The sequence below is a fragment of the Triturus cristatus genome, chromosome 10 (genome assembly GCF_964204655.1).
Source record: "Triturus cristatus chromosome 10, aTriCri1.1, whole genome shotgun sequence".
Lineage (NCBI taxonomy): Eukaryota > Metazoa > Chordata > Amphibia > Caudata > Salamandridae > Triturus > Triturus cristatus.
Window position 1 is genome coordinate 478,067,946 of NC_140593.1, and position 20,467 is coordinate 478,088,412.

A 20,467-nucleotide genomic window follows, 5' to 3' on the forward strand; every position below is an offset into this window, starting at 1 on the left:
GGCGTCAGACTGGATCCGGAAGATTTTTCGTCAGCAATACCCCTTGCGCGTCGCTAGGCGTCGTCTGCGGCTCCGCGTCCGTCGTCTGCGTCGTGCGCCGGAATGACGTCGTCGGAGTACTTAGACGCCGCCCTCGCGCGCTGACGTCAGTTCTTCTTTTTTCCGCGCCAGTAAGCGCAGATCCGGGAGAGCTACCCCTTTTAGTCTTTTTTGACTAAATCTTTCTTGATCACTTTTGATCCTTGTCTGTCGACATCTGGTGCCGGTAGGATGCCTGGGTTCAAGGCTTGCGAGGATTGCCATCGACTGATGTCGGTGACCGACCACCACCGCCGGTGCCTCTACTGTTTAGGCCCCGACCACGACGCGGAGTCGTGCTCCGATTGCCAGGCCCTGACTTCGAAGGCTCGGCGGGAGCGGTCCCGCAAGCTTCTCGAGCTTCGCCACTCGGCTCCGCGTCGTGCGCGATCCCGGTCCAGGAGGAGGTCCAAGGATCGCTCGCGGAGCCCTAGCCGACGCCACCATCGATCGTCGGGCTCCAAGTCGTCGGGTAAGTCCAAACGCTCTAAGAAGTCCAAGCGGCGACATCACTCTTCGGACTCCGGTCGCGCGACTCGGCCGAGGGTCCAAGTGGTTACACCCCGCGGCTCCGGCGGAGCCGCAGGCGCCGCGCCCGTCCCCATACCCTCCGGTCCCTGGGACTAACGCGACGCCGGCGGAGGTCAGTGCCTTCCTCTCGGCCATGAGGAGCCTGGCCCCGCCGTCGATGCCCGCTGGCGCGCCTTCGGGCCCCGCGGACTCGACTGGGCGACCTTGCCTGCCGGCGGCTTCGGCCCCGGCGCCGTCGACGACTCCGGTCTCGACGCCGCAGGTCCCCGCGGGGCCCATGCCTGGGCCCCCGTCAACGCCGGTTGACCTAACCACTCCTCCACCGGCGCCGGCGCATGAACCACCGACGCCTACACCTCCGGTGCCGCCGACGCCGCCGCCTTTGGTGCCGACTCCGGACGGCGTCCAACCCCAGTTTAGCCCTATTCCGGACCCGACGCCGCAACGGCGTCGACCGACGCCGCGTCCGGCGCCGCTTGAGACCTATCATCTCTACAGTCCGGCTCCGATCATTCCTCCTGTTTATCAGGAATCGGAAGACGGGGGAGACTGGGAGGGGTTCGAGGACCCTATGGCTGTTCAGTCGCAGCTTTCACAGGACTGGGCAGATGAACTGGGGGAGGCCAGTGGTCTTGATACATCGCCAGACACTGGATTCACTTCTCCTCCGACTGTGGCTTCGGAGGAGGGTGCAGCATTTTCTGTGGTGCTGCGCAAGGCGGCCGCAGCCCTTGGGCTCGAGCTGCCTGCCGTGGCTGTGAGGACTAACATCCTCACTGAGGTGCTTCAAACCGCAGCAAGCTCCACTGAGCCTCTGCTGCCGTTCAATGAGGCCCTCACTGACGTTCTGCAGGGCACCTGGTCCAAGCCCTCCACAGTTCCTCCTGTGGATAGGAACGTTGCCAGGCGCCACCGCCCTGCTCCGGGCGACCCCAGTTTCCTGTCCCAACATCCCACCCCCGAGAGTCTGGTTATCCAGGCCTCTACCTCCCAATCCTCCTTCCCGACCGCTCCGCCGGACCGGGATTCCAAGAGACTCGAGCAGTTTGGCAAGAAACTGTTCTCGTCCCTTAGTTTGGGCCTGCGGTCTTTAAACACCGCCTGTCTCTTGGACCGTTATTCCCATTCTCTGTGGGATACGGTGGAGGACGTGCTGCCCCTGTGTCCGGAGGAGGTCCGGACACGTCTTACCCAGGCTTTGGCCGATGGGAGGGATGCAGCGCGGCACGCCATACGATGTGGGCTTGACACCACGGACTCGCTGGGTCGGGCGAGTTCCACCACGGTGGCGCAACGCCGCCACGCCTGGATGCGGTCCACGTCATTTTCCGGGGATGTCCAGAACACCCTCATGGACATGCCCTTTGATGGCACTCGCCTGTTTGGTGAGAAGGCGGACAGTGCGCTGAACCGCTTTAAGGACTCCCGGGCTACGGCCAAGTCCTTGGGCCTCTCGGCTCCGCGGGCGCACACCTCCGCTTTCGCCCCTTTCGTGGCCAAGGAAGGGGCGCCTCCTCACGTCCGCCCAGCCACCAGCCGCAGAACCAACCTGCGCACGGTCGCGGACGTGGTTTCCGCCGTGGCGGATCTGGAGGACGACGTGGTCAGCCCACATCCACCCCGGCAGCATCCGCCTCAAAGCCTACCTAGTCCGAGCTTTCAGGCCCATTCCACGCCAGTGGGCGGCAGAGTTCGCCATCACCTGCTCCACTGGCGGTCCATTACATCGGACAGGTGGGTGCTGCAAATCGTCCGAAGGGGCTACTCCCTCCCCTTCGAGACGACCCCTCCAGCCATGCCACCGCAGCACCACCGTATCTCGGGGGATCATTTGAATCTTCTCCGCGAGGAAGTTTCGGCCCTCTTGGCCAAGGGGGCCGTCGAGCGCGTTCCGAGTCCAGAAGTAGGTCGTGGTTGTTATTCCCACTACTTTCTGGTTCCCAAGAAGGGCAAAGGGGGCCTATGCCCCATCTTGGACCTCCGGAACGTCAATGCCTTCCTCCGAAAGGAAAGGTTCAAGATGTTAACCTTGGCTCAGGTTCTAGCTGCCCTAGACCCCGGAGACTGGATGGTAGCATTGGACTTGCAGGACGCATATTTCCATATCCCCGTCCTGCCGGCCCACCGGCGTTACCTGCGGTTCACGGTGGGCCACGAGCATTTTCAGTTTACCGTGCTCCCCTTCGGCCTCACCGGTGCCCCTCGGGTGTTCACGAAAGTGATGGCGGTGGTCGCAGCTCATCTGCGCAGATCAGGGGTTCCAGTCTTCCCCTATCTCGACGACTGGTTGTTGAAGGCGGGCTCGCCCCAGGCAGTCGTCTCCCACCTCCAGACTACGGCGGATCTCCTGCATTTGCTGGGATTTTCCATCAACGTGCCGAAGTCACACCTGAGTCCCTCTCAAAAGCTCCTCTTCATCGGAGCAGTTCTCGATTCGGCGCAGTTCCGGGTCTATCCACCGGAACAGCGGGTCCGGGATATACAGGCCCTGATTCCCATTTTTCGGCCTCTATCCTGGGTTTCGGTCAGGCTAGTGTTGCGGCTTCTGGGGCTGATGGCCTTCTGCATCCTACTAGTGCATCACGCCAGGCGGCGCATGCGGGCTCTGCAGTGGGACCTGAAGTTTCAGTGGGCCCAGCATCACGGCAACCTGTCCGACCATGTCTTGATCTCGGAGGGCACTGCACAACAGTTGCAGTGGTGGCTCACGGACCGCGATTGGGTCATGGGCAGGAGCCTCTCCCTTCCCCAACCGGAGCATGTCGTAGTGACGGATGCGTCCCTCCTGGGCTGGGGTGGCCATATGGGAGAGGCGGAGATCAGAGGCCTCTGGTCTCCGGCGGAGTCTAGTCTCCACATCAACCTGTTGGAGTTGAGAGCGATCCAACTTGCACTGAAAGCCTTCCTTCCCTCTGTCAGGGGCAGTGTCGTGCAGGTGTTCACGGACAACACCACCGCCATGTGGTATTGCAACAAACAGGGCGGGGTGGGGTCGTGGACCCTTTGTCAGGAGGCTCTGCGCCTCTGGACGTGGCTGGAACACCAGGGCGTCACCCTAGTGGTTCAACATCTGGCGTGCTCTCTGAACGCCAGAGCGGACGAACTCAGCCGCCGATGGATCACGAATGGCGTCTGAACTCCGAAGTGGCGCAAGGTCTCTTTCTGCAGTGGGGAGAGCCTTGGTTAGATCTATTCGCCACCGAAGAGAACGCGCAATGTCAGCAGTTCTGCGCGTTGGAATTTCCAAGGCGGCACTCGCTCGGCGACGCTTTTCGTCACGAGTGGAGTTGCGGTCTGTTGTACGCCTTTCCGCCTATACCACTTCTGCCCAGAGTGCTGAAGAAGATCAGGCACGACCGGGCCCAAGTCATCTTGGTGGCTCCGGATTGGGCACGAAGATACTGGTATCCCGAGCTACTCAGTATGTTGACCGATCCCCCGATACGTCTGCCCCTTCGGGAGGATCTTCTGTCGCAGCAGCAGGGGACGGTCCTCCACCCGAACCTGTCCAGCCTCCACCTCCATGCGTGGAGATTGAGCGGCGGCAGTTGATGCCATTTGACTTGCCTCCTGAAGTCTGTGATATCATTCTGGCAGCCAGGCGTCCCTCCACAAAGACGGTATACGCCTGCCGGTGGAACAAATTTGTGGCATGGTGCACAGCAAAGGCTGTGGATCCCCTTTCCGCCCCTCTTTCTGAGGTTCTTCTCTTTCTTCTTTCTCTGGCCCGGCAGGGCTCTGCCCTGGGCACCCTGAAAGGTTATCTTGCTGCCATCTCCGCCTTCTTGCGGCTTCCTGATCAGCCTTCTCTTTTCAAGTCCCCTGTGGTTACACGCTTTCTAAAAGGCATTACTCACACGTTCCCTCCTGTCCCTTTTGTAATGCCTCAGTGGGACTTGAATCTGGTCTTGACATTCCTGATGTGCGCTCCCTTCGAGCCTCTTCACAATTGTCCTCTTCGTCTTCTGACTCTTAAGACTGCTTTTCTGGTAGCCATCACCTCGGCTAGACGGGTGAGTGAGCTCCAGGCTTTATCTTCAAAGCCTCCTTTTCTGTCTGTTCATCCGGACAAGGTTGTCCTTCGGCCTCGTCCCTCCTTTCTTCCGAAAGTGGTGACTCCATTTCATCTTGGGCAGTCTGTCACCTTGCCCACCTTCTTTCCGCCTCCGCATCCTTCCAAAGAGGAAGAGAGGCTCCACCGTCTGGACCCAAAACGTGCGCTCTCCTTTTATCTGGACCGCACAAAGCAGTTCCGGGTGGACGACCAGCTTTTTGTTGGGTACGTGGGCGCTAAGAAGGGGAAAGCTGTGCACAAACGGACCATCTCTCGGTGGGTCGTTTTGTGTATCAAAATTTGCTATTCTTTGGCAAAAAAGGACCCTCCTGTTGGGCTGCGCGCCCATTCTACTCGGGCCACAGCGGCTACTACTGCTTTGGGACGGGGAGTCCCTTTGCAGGACATCTGTCAGGCGGCGACGTGGGCTTCGTTACACACGTTTGCCAGGCATTATTGCCTTGACAGCCAAGTCCGGAGGGATGGCTTCTTTGGCCGTTCTGTCCTCCAGGACTTTCTGGTGTGATCTTGGTTCGCAGACCCACCACCGGGGATGGTATTGCTTGGGTATCTATTCTAAGGTGAGGAATCTAACTAACGTGTTTCTTTCAGATGAACAAGTTACTTACCTTCGGTAACGATGTATCTGTAAGAAACATTAGTTAGATTCCTCACCGACCCACCCATCCTCCCCGTTCTGCGAACTGACATCTAGGGTTAAGGTTGTCCTTTTCAGGCCCCTAGATTTTATTTTTGGCACCAGTGTCGGTCTTTGCATGGCTCTGCGTTCCTGGCGCGGAAAGCTATGTACAAGAACTGACGTCAGCGCGCGAGGGCGGCGTCTAAGTACTCCGACGACGTCATTCCGGCGCACGACGCCGACGACGGACGCGGAGCCGCAGACGACGCCTAGCGACGCGCAAGGGGTATTGCTGACGAAAAATCTTCCGGATCCAGTCTGACGCCTGGGGATATTCTAAGGTGAGGAATCTAACTAACTAATGTTTCTTACAGATACATCGTTACCGAAGGTAAGTAACTTGTTCTTTGGTCCTTGTGGTTTACTGAGTGGAGATGTATTTGCGCATTGTAACTGCTGAGGCGATCTGTACACAGGAAGAATGTTATGCTGCCTGTCTATGGTGTTAGGCTCCACAGTCACTTAAGGGTTGTGCAGGGGGCTTGCAAGGTGCATACTGCAGTAAGTTTGTGTTAAGGTATAATAGAGCACTTGCGGTGCTAATGTTAGTGCCAAATTGTACATTGGTTGTACAGACCTGCATGCGTAGGCAGGCAGATAGGCTCAGGACACTTTCCAACAGGACTGCGGGCTGACCGGCCCCTCAAAGTGCTGGTGGCCTCTGCCATTGATTCCTTGAAGCTGCACGGTATTTTGCAATACGAGTGGACTGTATGTAGATTTTTGTTGCCATCATAATATTATCCACTATATATTCATTTATTTTCATCTTTAGGGATCCAAATTCTCTATCAACATTATCTGCTTTTGAAAATGGAGTTAACTGGGCTCTGGCAGGTACATATACCCAGGAAGATGTTGTTGAAGCCAAACTTTCTGAATTTTCAGCTGTTGATTCTCCAATAGCGCCTTCAGATAAAGGTATGTGTTCCCCTTTTTAATTTATTTTACCACTTACTAGCACTATATACAAAAATATTTAGAAAATGACCTGCATAGGTCTGGTTGAAGACAAAGCTTAGCATAGTTCTAATTGAGATTTAATTTCGGATCTATGATCCTTTGTTTTTCTTAGCATGTCAAGTGTTTAGCTTTCGCAAAATAATGGTTGATATAGAAGTGTGAATATTTTTATTTAGCCAGTATTGGGGTATCTTTCATAGATTCACATGCCTGAATCATTCCCCGTCGCCGAGGCAGGAGTCCCACGGAAAAAAAAAAAGTAGTGCCAAAAGTGTTAGTAGTAATAGTAGGCCCAAAGAAAAGGCCTAAGGCCTAGATCTTAGCAGCCTATCTACCTCATTATGCAAAAAGAACCAAAGAATTGGTACCAACCAATCAGACATCAGCACACTTCTAGAACCCTCTCAGCAGAGCCAGTTCTCCTCAGATTTTCACCGCACGTCGTGTGGAAGGGAGTCTCCCTGAGTGCCACTCAGTTTTTCAACTTTCTTCAACATATCTGACAAGAAGGCCTTGTTCAAGTCCTGCAGAACCTGCGCCAGGAAGAGAGTCCATGTTGATGACCAACATGTGGACTGCATCTACTGCCTCTACCCCAAACATGAGGCAAACGATTGCAAAATTTGCCGCACCTTCCCTACAAAGACTCTTAGGGATAGGGAGGCGAGTGTGCTTTTGTGGCTTAAATCCTCTTCGGCTGAGGAGGATGACGGAGCCTCTACTTCTAGCAAGAGAGCTAGGTCGCATGACAGCTCTTCCAGTGAGGGGAAGAAATGCCATAAATCTTCCCAATCTACTTCTGGCTCTTCTCAGAGGACTCCCTTCATTACCTCTGAATCAGCGCACTCTCCTCAAGTCTCTGCTCTCAAGGACTCTAAAATGCAAACAGTGAGTAAAAGCCTTTCAAAATCTCTGGCTTTCCCTCCTTCGTCAACAATTTCCGTCACTACTTCTACTCCTACGTTGACGGAAACTATCTCGACGATGTCTATTACCTCTCCTATTCTGTCGACGAGGATTACTATCCTGTCAAAGAAGCCCGTCGACGAAGCCACCGGCGAAATCCATATCAACGACTATGCCATCGACGAAACCTTCACCGTCGACGAGAGAAGTGTCGACGAAGTTCCAGTCCACCCCGTCGATGAAGGTCCTGTCGATGTGTAGCACGTCGACGAAGGTCCCGTCGACGAAAAGCCTGTCGACGAAGACCCTGTCGACGAAGATACCGTCGACGTCTAACCCGTCGACGAAGATACCGTCGACGTCTAACCCATCGACGACGACCCTGTCGGCGACTACCCCGTCGACGACTATAACTAAAAGCCTGTTGACATCAAAGGTTTCCACTGAGAGCCCCTCGACGACGATGCCAGGAGATTTGCCTGTTACGTCTACGACACCTGCAATGGCGCCCTCTCATTCTACTCCCATTTCTTCCAGGAGTTTTCAACTTAAAACTTTTCAAAGGCATGACTATAGCGATATATCACCGCTTACTCCCTCACATCTCCTGGAAACATATGTGCAGGATGAGGATGACTAGGACGAAGGGCCCTTTGGAATTGCTCGCCATCCTTCCGAATTGCACATCAAATGTCAAGATGAGGAGGAGGACAATTATCAAGAGCATTACTATCAGGAGGACATTGTCGTCCTGCATCATAAACCTTACTATAAGCAACCTCCGTCAGAGCGAGATGTCCCATCTGTCTCCGACTCTGATTCAAGACCTGCAAGCCATGCTTGCAGATTATAGACAGCGTTTTCCCCCGCAGCCAGTCATTCCGCAGGTTCCACCACCTGCGCCGCTTCCGGATCCTTTGCCCTCACCTGATGCTCCTGTTCCAACGCCTCAACTTCCTGATCCTCCACAGGACCCGCGTCAGGGTCAAGATTCAATCTCTGAGGAAGAATTTGAAGAGGGTGAACTACCAGATCCAGCAGATCCTTGGGATTCATATATAATCCCTATGCCTTCGCCACCCACCCCTCTACCATCTGATTCGCCCCCAGAGGATATAGGGGGATTTCATAATCTTATGCAGCGGGCTGCGGCCAGGTTCCACTTGCCGGTTACCATTGAACAGCCCGACTGTTTTCTCCATGATTTTAAGGAGGAGTCAAGGAAGGTCACGAGAGCTGTCCCCATCATCGACTACATCTGGAAAGAAGGGGTCAAAATTATGAAAAATCCTGCATCTGTGCCAGCGGTGCTTCTGCGGATAGACAAATACCGTGCTCCGGCCAATAGTCCATCCTGTCTCATTGGCCATCCTCGGTCAGATTCGGTCATCTCACAGGCAGCTCAACAAAAATCTAAGAATCCGGCAGCACCTATTACTACACCGCCGGACAAGGAAGGGCGTCATCTGGATTTAATTGGCAAAAGAATTTCCACGATAGCCGCTGCCTCCATCAGAGCAGCTAACTAGCTAGCGATAATAGGGCGTTATGACCGCCAAATGTGGTCAGAAATGACTAGCTTTATTGAGCTCATTCCGGAGGACAAGAGACAAGACACTCGGAAAGATTTATTGGAGGGTGAGCGCGCAGCGTCCGAGGCGATCAATTTTCGCCAGCTGGCTGGTGCAGCGGTACTCCGACGCCAGGGTTGGCTTAAGGCCACCACTTTCCGACCAGAAGTCCAGACAAAGATATTGGATATGGCCTATGATGGCGAATCGTTGTTTGGAAAACATATAGATGACGCACTCCAAGCAATAAAGACTGATACCGATACCGCAAGATTCTTGGGTTCCTTGCAGTACAAACGCGGTACCTTCAGAGGTGCAAGAGGCAGTGGTTTTTCTTCCAGAGGAGGGTATTAAACCAAGCAGAATAGGTACCAGCCTCAATATAGACAATCGTATCAGTCGTCGTACAGACAATCCAACACATCTGGTTTCTCTCGTCAAGGCGGACGAAAAAGGTCGCAGACTCAAGGACGAGACACCACAAGGAAGCGGTGATCTCTGCAGGGCGCCTTCCACTCCCCTTCCCCTCACTGTGGGTGTGAAAATTTCAGCTTTTGTGAACAAGTGGCAGGAAATTACATCGGACCAATGGGTTCTGGACCTGGTAAAAAAACGGTCATACCTTGGAGTTGGTCACCAAGCCACCCACCACACCACCCAAGGGACCCCCTCCCCCTCCCCCTCCCCCTCGTCTACACTTTTTATTCAAAGAAGCTTTAACGATGCTCCACAAGAATGCAATCGAGAAGGTTCCCGCACTTCAAAAGGGGACGGGTTTCTATTCCTTCTTTTTTCTCATCAATAAGAAATCAGGGAAGTGGCGTCCGATCTTAGACCTTTGCAACCTGAACAGATTCCTCAAGAAGCAGGGATTTCGCATGGTCACACTGGCAGAAATTCTAGGTTGTCTCAACGAGGGAGATTTTCTGGCTTCTTTGGATATGGAAGATGCTTACTTTCACATCCCAATACATCCGAAGCATCGCAAGTATCTTCGCTTAACCGTGGCTGGCGCCAATTATCAGTTCAAAGTGCTCCCGTTTGGGCTAAAATCTGCTCCAAGGATCTTTACGAAGTGCCTAGCTCCTTTGGCAGCAGCGTTACGATATTCCCGTATTTGGACGATTGGTTACTCAAAGGCCCTTTGGAAAGCGCAGTCAATACTGCTGTCGCAACGTCTGTTCCACTCTCTGGGGCTTACTGTGAACAGGAGCAAATCTCAGTTACGCCTAATGCAGGGCCTTCCTTTTCTCGGAGCTCTGCTGGATACCGTCCGCTGCAGGGCATTCTTATCTCACGAACGGCAGGTTCGTCTTCAAAAGCTGGCAATCCTGATTTTCCAAAAGAAAGTCCGTTTCTGTCCACATGTTTGCGTCACTCCTAGGGATGTGCTCTTCTGCAATACACCTCGTCCCTTTGGCACGACTTTGGATGAGACCCCTGCAGGAGGAGTTACACCTTCAGTGGCAACAAGCTGTGGGTTCCTTCGACGACATCCTCAGTCACACCACGCATAGAAAGCGCTCTACGTTGGTGGTCGCAGATACCCAACCTAGCAGAAGGATTCACTTTCATACAAAAGGTTCCTGACTTTGTCCTCACTACGGATGCCTCTATGGAAGGATGGGGAGGTCATCTCCAAGATTTACAGATACAGGGGAAGTGGTCTCCAGAGTACAAGAACAAGCACATCAACAGCCTGGAATTGCGATCAATTTTCCTGTCTCTGCAAGCTTTCCTTCCAAGGATTGCAGGTTCTTCGGTACTGGTTCGGACCGACAATACCACCAGCATGTTTTACGTGAACAAGCAAGGAGGGACAAGATCAGCAACTGTATCCACAGAGGCTCAGGAGTTGTGGGAATGGGTCACACTCCACAACATAACCCTCAGAGCAGAACATGTCAGAGGTCTCTGCAATACATTAGCGGACACGCTCAGCAGGACCCAATCGGACTACCACGAATGGGAACTAGAGCAGGCTCAAGTGCTCAGGGTATTCAGAGCTTGGGGCACGACGGCACTGGATTTGTTCGCAACAAGAGAAAACAAGAAATGCCGTTATTACGCCAGCAGATACCCTCAACAGGGGTCAAGGGGGAATGCCCTGTCCATGCGATGGTCAGGGATTTGTGCTTACTCTTTTCCCCCCCCGATACCTCTAATACCGAGAGTCATACGCAAAATGAAGTTGGAGGGCTTCCGTCTCATCCTGATTGCACCCAGATGGCCACGTCAGTACTGGTGTCAGGAGCTTCTGCTATTATCCCAGGACCAGCCGATCCGTCTTCTTCCGACGCCCACAATGCTGTCAAGGAACAGAGGTCAGGTACTCCACCCAGACCCTCAGTACCTACATTTACACGCATGGCTCCTGATTTCTTAGAATTCAAGGACCTGGACATCCCTCAAGACTGTAGGGACATATTGACAAAATCACGAGCTCACAGCACGATAAACGTACCGTCTAAAATGGAGACTTTTTTGCTGTTGGTGCGAAGCTAACCACGTTCACCCGGTGGAAGCTCCTGCGGAACAGATCCTCCCTTGTGTTGCATCTGGCAAGAGCTGCGCTCTTTCTCTTCAGTCAAAGTCCATTTAGCCGCACTTTCCAGATTCAGAAAGGGTGCTCATCGTCCTTCTCTATGTTCATCCTCTTTAATTAAGCAGTTCATGAAAGGACTTTTCCGGGAGTTTCCTCCGGTCAGGCTTCCTCCACCGGAGTGGGAACTCAACACGGTCTTAATGCAATTAATGAAACATCCATTTGAGCCTATCCATAAGGCTGAACTCCAATTCCTTACCTGGAAGGTTGCCTTACTTCTGGCTCTAACGTCAGCTAGAAGGGTGAGTGAAATTCAGGCTTTCACTGTAAAGGAACCATTTCTACACTTCACTCAAGACCACGTGCACCTCCGAACTAATCCCACATTCATCCCTAAAGTACCGTCACAGTTTCATCTTAATGAACCTGTGAAGTTAAAAACTTTCATTCCTAACCCATCTACTCCAGTGGAGCGAGCCTTACATTCTCTTGATATCAAGAGATGTCTCAAATTCTATCTTCAAAAGACAAAGAACCTTAGGAAGTCTGACCAGTTGTTTGTGGCTTATGGCCAAGCTACTCTGGGGAATGCAGTTACAAAATCCACTATTGCCAGATGGATAGCTTCAACAATCCATTTCTGCCATGACAAAGCTCACAGGCCATTGTTAAGGAAAGCCAAGGCCCATTCCACAAGAACAGTAGCAGCGTCTACAGCATTGTTTGCTGGGGTGACTCTGGAGAATATCTGCCGTGCTACGACCTGGAAGAATGTCCACATTTTTACGAGACATTACTGCCTCCAATCTACGCATCAAGGCGATGCAGCTGTCGGACAAACTGTCCTACAACCTCTTTTTCGTTGAGGCCGTTTCAGGTACCTTTTTTCTACTTTTCACATGTTACATTTGTCTATATGTATATATATCTTCTATCCTGGCAATGGCATTTTCTACGATAATGACATGTTTTACTTCAAATGTTATTGCACTACATGTTGCTTTGACCTGTGTAGCTTGCATGTTTTGAATTTTAAGATTGGTTTTTCTCATACCTCTTATTAACGAGTTGTGGATGCAACTGGGAGTGTATCAGCACTAGTCTCCCACCATCCGCAAACTACTGTATACTTGGTATACTGCTTGCTATTCTGATTCAGGCATGTGAATCTATGAAAGATACCCCAATACTGGATAAGAAAACAAGTTACTTACCTGTAACTACAGTTATCCAGTATTGGTATCTGTCATAGATTCACATGCACCCACCCTCCTCCCCATAGAGTCAGTTCTCTGTTTTGGGACATTTACTTCCCACTTGTGCTAGGAAAATCTGAGGAGAACTGGCTCTGATGAGAGGGTTCTAGAAGGGTGCTGATGTCTGATTGGTTGGTACCAATTTTTTGGTTCTTTTTACATAATGAGGTAGATAGGCTGCTAAGATCTAGGCCTTAGGCCTTTTCTTTGGGCCTACTATTACTACTAACACTTTTGGCACTACTTTTTTATTGACCGTGGGACTCCCGCCTCTGCGACGGGGAATGATTCAGGCATGTGACTCTATGAAAGATACCAATACTGGATAACTGTAGTCACAGGTAAGTAACTTGTTTTCTTATCCAACCAAATTATTTGACAGGCAGTGATGCCCATCAACCCATACCTTTAAATGGGGATGTAAATATATTGAATACCACCATAATGGCCCAATTCTGTAAATTGGTGTATTGTGTGATTTTCACTTGGGCATTTTGCAGTTCTACATCACAGGATTCTTAATGATAGATATATACATGGATGAATCTTATGGGAATTAAAAGCACATTAAAAACAGGAACTCTCACTCACGCCCACCAGGCCGATGTTATGGGGACGAGGAATACGGTCTTGAGAGTAAGAAGCTGCAAAGGGAACGCACATCATATATGTGAGGACCACGATAAGGTCTCACTGCAGCATGACAAAAGGAGAGGGAGGAAACAAGTGTTCTAGGCCTTTCAAAAATGCATCACAAACGGTGATTTAAATAATGACGACTGGTTTGGCAAGTGTATAAAAGCCAAAAGGTAAATTTGAACTTTGACCTAAGCAAAGCCTTGCTGGGAGAGACCAAACAAACAGAACGTCAGATAACTTGGCCTGGAGATTGCGGGCAGGAGGGGCACCGGGGGGTGTTGCAGTCTCGTGTATGCAGCGCCAAACCGCACTTTTCTCCAAATGACAAGATTATGCAATTTTTGTCAAGGGAAGCCTGGCTGACGAGATAGCATCAGTCACCTCTGAAGGAAGGATAAAGGTGTTCAGCTGTCGCTGCTCAATCTCTGTGCATAAAGGTGGAGATTACAAAGGTCTGTTTGGAGAACCCACACATTTTGCTAAAAGAGAAGGTCCTCCCACAGAGAGCATCCTGATCGAAGGGCAAATACTCAAGACCAGGAGCTCTGGATACCATGCTCTCCATACACAATCTGGGGCCACTAGAATGACATGGGCCTGGTCCTCTTTACAACTGAATTCCTCAGTTCTGTTGTAGGTGGAACACATCTCCCACTGAGGGGGACCTTGGAAGCACAAACAGGCTGAATTGCTGTCGTAAGTCGTTCTTTGTGGTGGTGAATAAATCAAGGCAAGGGTCTCCCCATTTGTTGAAGGGACCTCATGCTACCTCCATAGAGAACTGCCACTCGTGATACTTTAACTGTTAGCCAGCTGAGCTTGTCTGCCCTGACATTCAAAGATCCTGGCAGATGGTTCACCATCATGAAAATCCTTTGATGGTCCAGCCATTTCTCAAGGCTTAGCATCTCTTGACACAATGTCCAGGACACCAGTCTGCCCTGCTTGTTGCAATACCACATGGCAGTGTGGTTGTCCATAACTAAATGTACCAGCCTCCCCTTGATGGTCAGGAGGAAGGCTTTTAATGCCAAGCAGGTGATCAGCAGCTCCAGGAGTTTGATATGGAGCTGGGCCTCTGCTAGAGACCTCTGATCTCCACTTTTCTCTGGTGCCACCCCATCCCAGAAGTGATACATTGGTCACCACTGTCAGCTCTGGGTGGGATAGGGAGAGAGAGAGGTCTGCCACTGACCCAACCGCAGTCCAGTCACCACCACTGTAGATTTCTTGCAGTCTCCTCTGAAATCTGAATGTGATTGGAAAGGACCCCTTGATGTTCAACCCACTGAGAAATCAATTCAGACTGTAGAGCCACCTGTTGTGCTTAACCAGCAGGATGCAGGAGGCCATCACTCACAGCAGCCTCTGAGTCACCTTCACTGAAATCCAAGATATAGGCTGAAAATCAGGATCATCCCCTGAATGTACTCTCCTTTCCCTGGGGGAGACGAGGCATAAAACAGAACCATTTACAGAATAATGGCCTGGAAGAAGGAGAGCGTCAAAGGAGGAGTAGGGTGTGACTTTGGCACATTGATAGTGAACCCTTAAGATGACAGACAGGAGGTTCGCTCTAGTCAGGAGGTGGTCGACGGCTGCCTGCGACAAGTTAGTCTTCAACAGCCAGTCGTCTATGTAGGGGAAGACTGGATCCCATGACAACCGAAGATGTGCTGATACCACCACCATCACTTTCGTGAGCAACTGATGGGCACTGGTGAGACCAAAGGTGAGCACAGTGAACTAAAAATGCTCCTGTCTCACTTTAAAACATAGGTAGGGTTGATAGGCCTGTTTGACAGGTGCACAGAAATACATGTCTTACAGATCCAATGTCAGACAAGACCTGGGCGAGTATGAGCCTTTTGAATTTGTCCTTCCAGAGGAAGGAATTGAGAGGGAACAGGTCTAAAATAGGTTGAAGGCCTCCATCCTTGTTTGGCACCAGAAAGTATTAGGAATAATAGCAACAACCTACTTCTGGTGCAGTCTTCCTCATGAAGGACAATTGGACATTGCCTGAAAAACCCATTGGCCGCAACCAGAAATGACCGTGAATGGCCACGCTGGTGCCAATGGAATAGATGCCATCCAAGCCACAACAAATTGTGAACTCGTCTGCATCACAACCGTCCTTCATAGCCTGGGTTAGGACCTGTTGGAGGACTTCGGGGACACCTGGGATGGCATGAGCCAATGAATATTAAATATTTTGGGCAACTGTCATTGACAGACCTGAGGGCCAAACCGGTGGGAGAAAATACCCTCTTGCCAAAGGTTTCTGCTCTTTTGGACTACCTATCTGTGGGAGTATTCTGGAAAGTGTTTGTATTACTCTGACTAGTTGATGCCGGCACCACTAAGCTGTCAGGTGTGGGGTCCTGAGACAAAAATGCATGGTCGCCCAGGCACGTTATGGTTTTGTGGAATTTGGTTATTCATCTGGGAGCCAGAGCAAGTTTTGGCCCAGGCTCCTAAAAGAGCATCAGTGAGTGCCTCTTTAAAGAGTAATCGGGGCTCAGTAGAAGTTTGCCCTAGCTGGAGAACTTCAGTCAAAATTTTAGTTTAGACCTTCGATGTGGAGCTGGAGGTCAATACCTTTTGCTGCTTTCCGCATGACCACTGTATAAGAAGCACTCTCTTGAGTGGCAGGTCATCATTCCAGTTACCTTCCTTTTAGGGTTGGCCAGTCTCATCACCTGCTCCATAATCATTGTCAGAGTATGTGCCAAACAGGGTATTTAATGTATGAGATATTTCTTGTGGAGGTGTAATTTCACGTGGGGCAGACTGATCTGATGGGAACAAAGCACAGTCTTGGTCAAGGTCGTAGTGACTCTTGAGTCACACAGCACAATGAGCACCTCCTTCTCAGGTGCCAAGAGTCCACGTTGACGTTCCGGGGACTGGCGTGGGTTATGCAGCCAGATTCTGTATGGTTGCCAGAAGCAGCCTGGTGGCTGGTTCTGTGGGTCCAACTGGCACCAAAGGGCAAACCAGCCAGCAGTAACCCAGATGGAGGCCCTCGCCAACAAAAGTTGGAAGGGATTCAAAGAGTCAGAACATGACCTCGCGAATCTCTCGGGTCTGCCTCTGTGTCACAGAAGGCCCCGAAATCTTGGGTTGTGCCAGGACAAGTTAAGGAATTAACTCTGACATCGACCAAGTTCGTAAGTGTAATTGAGAGGCAAGGAACTGTCCACATGCCCTTTCAGGAGTTTGAGATTGGCAGGATACAGTAGAGTCTCGTTTGGATTTTTTGTGCCTCTTCTTCAACTTACCCAAAGATTTGGAGCGCGAAGGCTATCTACCCCTGGATCTGTGGCTTCTAGACCCGAAATGGGACAGAGACTACCCTTAGACTTGGATTGGTCACGATGTGACGTCTTACGATGTTTTATGATGTAGTAGAGCTTTGCCTCACGGCCCTGTATGGCTTTCAGGTCTGACGCACTGTCACTGCAGGCCTCGGAATCGTAGCCCAACCCCAGACACCAGAGGGAGGCTGGTGAGAATCTGTCAGACCTTTTCTTTCCACGTTCCTTACAGGGCCTTAAACTTGTTATTTTGAGAGGTGCTATTTCCCTTGCACACTGAAAGAATGTTGTTTAAGAACTAGTCTCAAAGAGACTAGTGGTAGCTCTGGATTCTGGTCTGGTGGTAGGGAAAGAAAGGATCTGACATAAGGGCGAAGGAGTAGTCTATATGGGCCCGAACATTCTTTCTGCAGTGGAACAGCGTCAGTGTGTATCTACATGGCACCACCTACAGGTATGCAGAGGTTCTGCTGAAACGTTTCTCGGTCCAGTCTGACGCATGGGTAATATTCAAAAAGTGAGTCTGTAGTTAGTCTGTCTCAGAAACACACATTTACACTGTCTAGAGTATTTTATAGTGTTCAGGTAGAAACATCCAGCAAGTGCAGAGATCAGTCTAATCACAAGGAAGAATTTCAGAAAAAGATAGTCTAGAATACATATGAATGGCATTTGGACAAAATATCTGAACGAAACACGTTAGTTATAGATTCCTTACCTTAGAATTACCCCCAGGCGTCAGACTGAATCCGGAAAGTTTTTTCGCCAGCAGTACCTCTGCGCATTGGAAGGTGGCGTTGGTCGGCTCTGCGTTCGGCGTCGTGGTCGCCGGGATGATGTCGCGGTACCTACTTAGACGTCACCCTCGCGAGCTGACATCAGTTCTTTCTCTTTCCGCGCCAGCCAGCACAGATCCGGAGAGAGTGGTACCTCCAGTCACTTTTTGACTGACTTTTTTGAGCGACTTTTGTCGACGTCTGTTTTTTTTTTTAGTCTACGACTCCTGGTGCACGAGGGATGCCCAATTTCAAGGCATGTGGTTCCTGTCCCCGACTGATGTCGGTTACGGAACCATACCACGTGTGCCTCTTTTGCCTGGAGCGCGACCACGACCCCCCAAGTCGTGCTCCGACTGCCGGTCGATGGCTCAGAAGGCTTTGCGGGAGCGCCACGAAAGCTGCTTGAGTGCCGGCGGCCGGGTCTGTGCCGTTCGAGGTCCTGGTCGCAAGGGAGGTCGAGGGATCGGTCACAAAGCCATCACCACTCGTCCAAGTCATCGAAGTCTTCGCACTCGGAATCTGGTAAGTCGAATCACAAAAAGAAGTCGAAGAAGCATCGTCGCTCTTGGACATATCCTTGTTGGTCGGCTGACGCGACGAGGGATGCATTGGTGCCCCTCCCGCAGCTCTGCGCACGGAGCCCGAAGAGTCGACTCCGAACTTCCGTCCCTTCCCGGGACCCGGAGCGACTCCCGCCCAACTTCGTAAGTTTTACGAGGCGATGCATGCTATCTTTGGGTGGCCCGAACCCGCGGGTGCGCCTTCGGGCCCCTAGGCCTTCCCCACCGTCGCCTCTGGCCACAGCGGCACAGGCCCGCCTTGGATCCAGGCCTGGATCCGGAACGGCGCCGGTTGACCTCGATAACACCTCCACCGGCGCCGCTTCTTCCAGCACAGCAACAGACGCCAGCCATGTCCCCGGCCGACATCGTGATGTGATCCTGATATGGAGCTGGACCGGTGTCGCCCAACGCCAAATCCGGTGCAGAGCGGTGTTTTTGTGCCCCTGTTCACTTCTGGGGCCCCTTTTCACCCAGATTGGCAACCTGAGGACGAGGACGAGATCTGGGAGGGGCCAGGTGACCCTTTAACTGATAAGCTGGAATCTGAGCAGGACTGGAGAGAGGAACTGGTGGATGCCAGTGGTCTTGACACATCCCCTGACCTAGGCATGTTGTCCCCTTCTTCCATGGCTACGGAGGAGGGAGCGTCGTATGCAGTGGTGTTGCGTAGTGGGGCCGAGGGCCTCAACATCGAGCTTCCTACCGTGGCGGTCAGGACTAACCTCCTGACGGAGGTGCCTTTTTGGCGACAAAGCGGACAACGCTCTAGAGCGTTTTAAGGACTCACGGGCCAAGGCCTTGGGCCTCTCCAGCCACCCAGCGCAGTCTGCTTTTGGCCCCTTTTGTGGCTACGGAAGGGGTGCCCCACTACGTCCCGCCCAGAGCCACATGCCACAGCAAGTTTCCCAACCTTCGCGCGGCCAGGGTCATGGGAACCAACGCCGTGGATGAGGTGGCAAGCGGGTGGGTCAGTCCACCAACCCCCCCTCTGCAGAAGCCTCCAAACCCTCCTAGTTCGACCTTTCAAGCCCATCAAACGCCAGTTGGCGGCAGGATTCGCCATCACCTCCCCCACTGGTGCACCATCATGTCGGATAGGTGGGTTTTGCAAATAGTCCGAAGGGGCTACTCCCTCCCCTTTGAGGCTACCCCTCCAGCCACGCCACCTCAATATCACTGCATGTCTGAGGACCACCTGGCACTTCTTCAACAGAAGGGAGCCCTCTAGTTCCTGCCCCAGAAGTAGGTCGTGGTTGCTATTCCCACTACTTTCTGGTGCCCAAGAAGGACCAGGGTCTGCGTCCTAGCATGGATCTCAGGAACGTCAACAGCTTACTCCGGAAGGTGAAGTTCAAGATGTTGACGCTCATTCGGGTTTTGTCTGCCCTCGACCCTGGAGACTGGATGGTAGCGTTGGACTTGCAGGACGCTTATTTTCACATCCCCGTCCTGCCAGCCCACCGGCGTTACCTGCGGTTCACGGTTGGCCATGAGCATTTTCAGTTTACCGTGCTCCCTTTTGGCCTTACCAGCGCCCCTCGGGTGTTAACGAAAGTGATGGTGGTGGTCACATCTCATCTGCGCAGATCAGGGGTTCCAATCTTCTCCTATCTCGGTGACTGGCTGTTGAAGGCGAGCTCGCCCCAGGCAGTCGTCTCCCACCTCCAGACTACGGCCGACCGCCTGCATTCGCTGGGGTTCTCCATCAATGTGCCAAAGTCACACCTGATTCCCTCTCAGAAGCTCCCCTTCATCGGAGCGGTTCTGGACACGACGCAGTTTCGTGTTTATCCTCCCGAACAGTGAGTCCGTGATATTCGGGCAATGATTCCGATCTTTCAGCTTCTATCCCGGGTTTCAGTCCGGATGACTGAGGTTGCTGGGCCTCATGACCTCCTGCATCCTGCTGGTCGATCATGCCAGGTGGCATATGCGGGCTCTGCAGTGGGACCTGAAGTTCCAGTGGGGCAGTATCAGGGGAATCTGTCAGATTACCCCCAGATCTCGGAGGTCACTGCTCGACAGTTGCAGTGGTGGCTCACAAACCAGGATTGGGTCAACGGCCGATCCCTCTCCCTTCCCCAACCAGAACACACAGTGGTGCCGGACACATCCCTTTTGGGATGGGGCGGCCACATGGGAGAGGCAGAGATCAGAGGCCTCTTGTCTCCGGCGGAGTCCGAGCACCACATCAATCTTCTGGCGATTCGTCTTGAACTCAAGGCATTCCTTCCCTCTGTCCGGTGAAGAGTAGTTATGTGGTACTGCAACAAAGATGGCAGGGTGGGGTCGTGGACCCTATGTCAGGAGGCCCTCCGCCTCTGGACATGGCTGGAACATCAGGGCATATCCCAGGTGGTTCAACACCAGGCAGATTCCCAGAATGCCAGGGCAGACAATCTCAGCCGCAGGTGCATTATGGATCACGAATGGCGTCTTCACTCGAAGGTGGGACCAGGTCTCTTTCGACAGTGGGGAGAGCCTTGGTCAGATCTATTCACCACCGTAGAAGAACGTGCAATGTCAGCATATCTGCCTGTTGGAATTTCCAATGCGGCACTC

At 52.2% G+C, this 20,467-nt stretch overlaps 1 protein-coding gene across 1 annotated transcript in view; it reads left to right on the forward strand.

The window, feature by feature from the left end:
• PITRM1 (pitrilysin metallopeptidase 1) overlaps nucleotides 1–20,467 on the forward strand; it is a 369,052-nt gene that overhangs the window by 299,727 nt on the left and 48,858 nt on the right. The window contains exon 25 of the mRNA XM_085631897.1: nucleotides 6,139–6,284. Within this exon, the coding sequence (XP_085488023.1) occupies nucleotides 6,139–6,284 (146 nt within the window). The remainder of the gene's footprint in view (nucleotides 1–6,138; nucleotides 6,285–20,467) is intronic.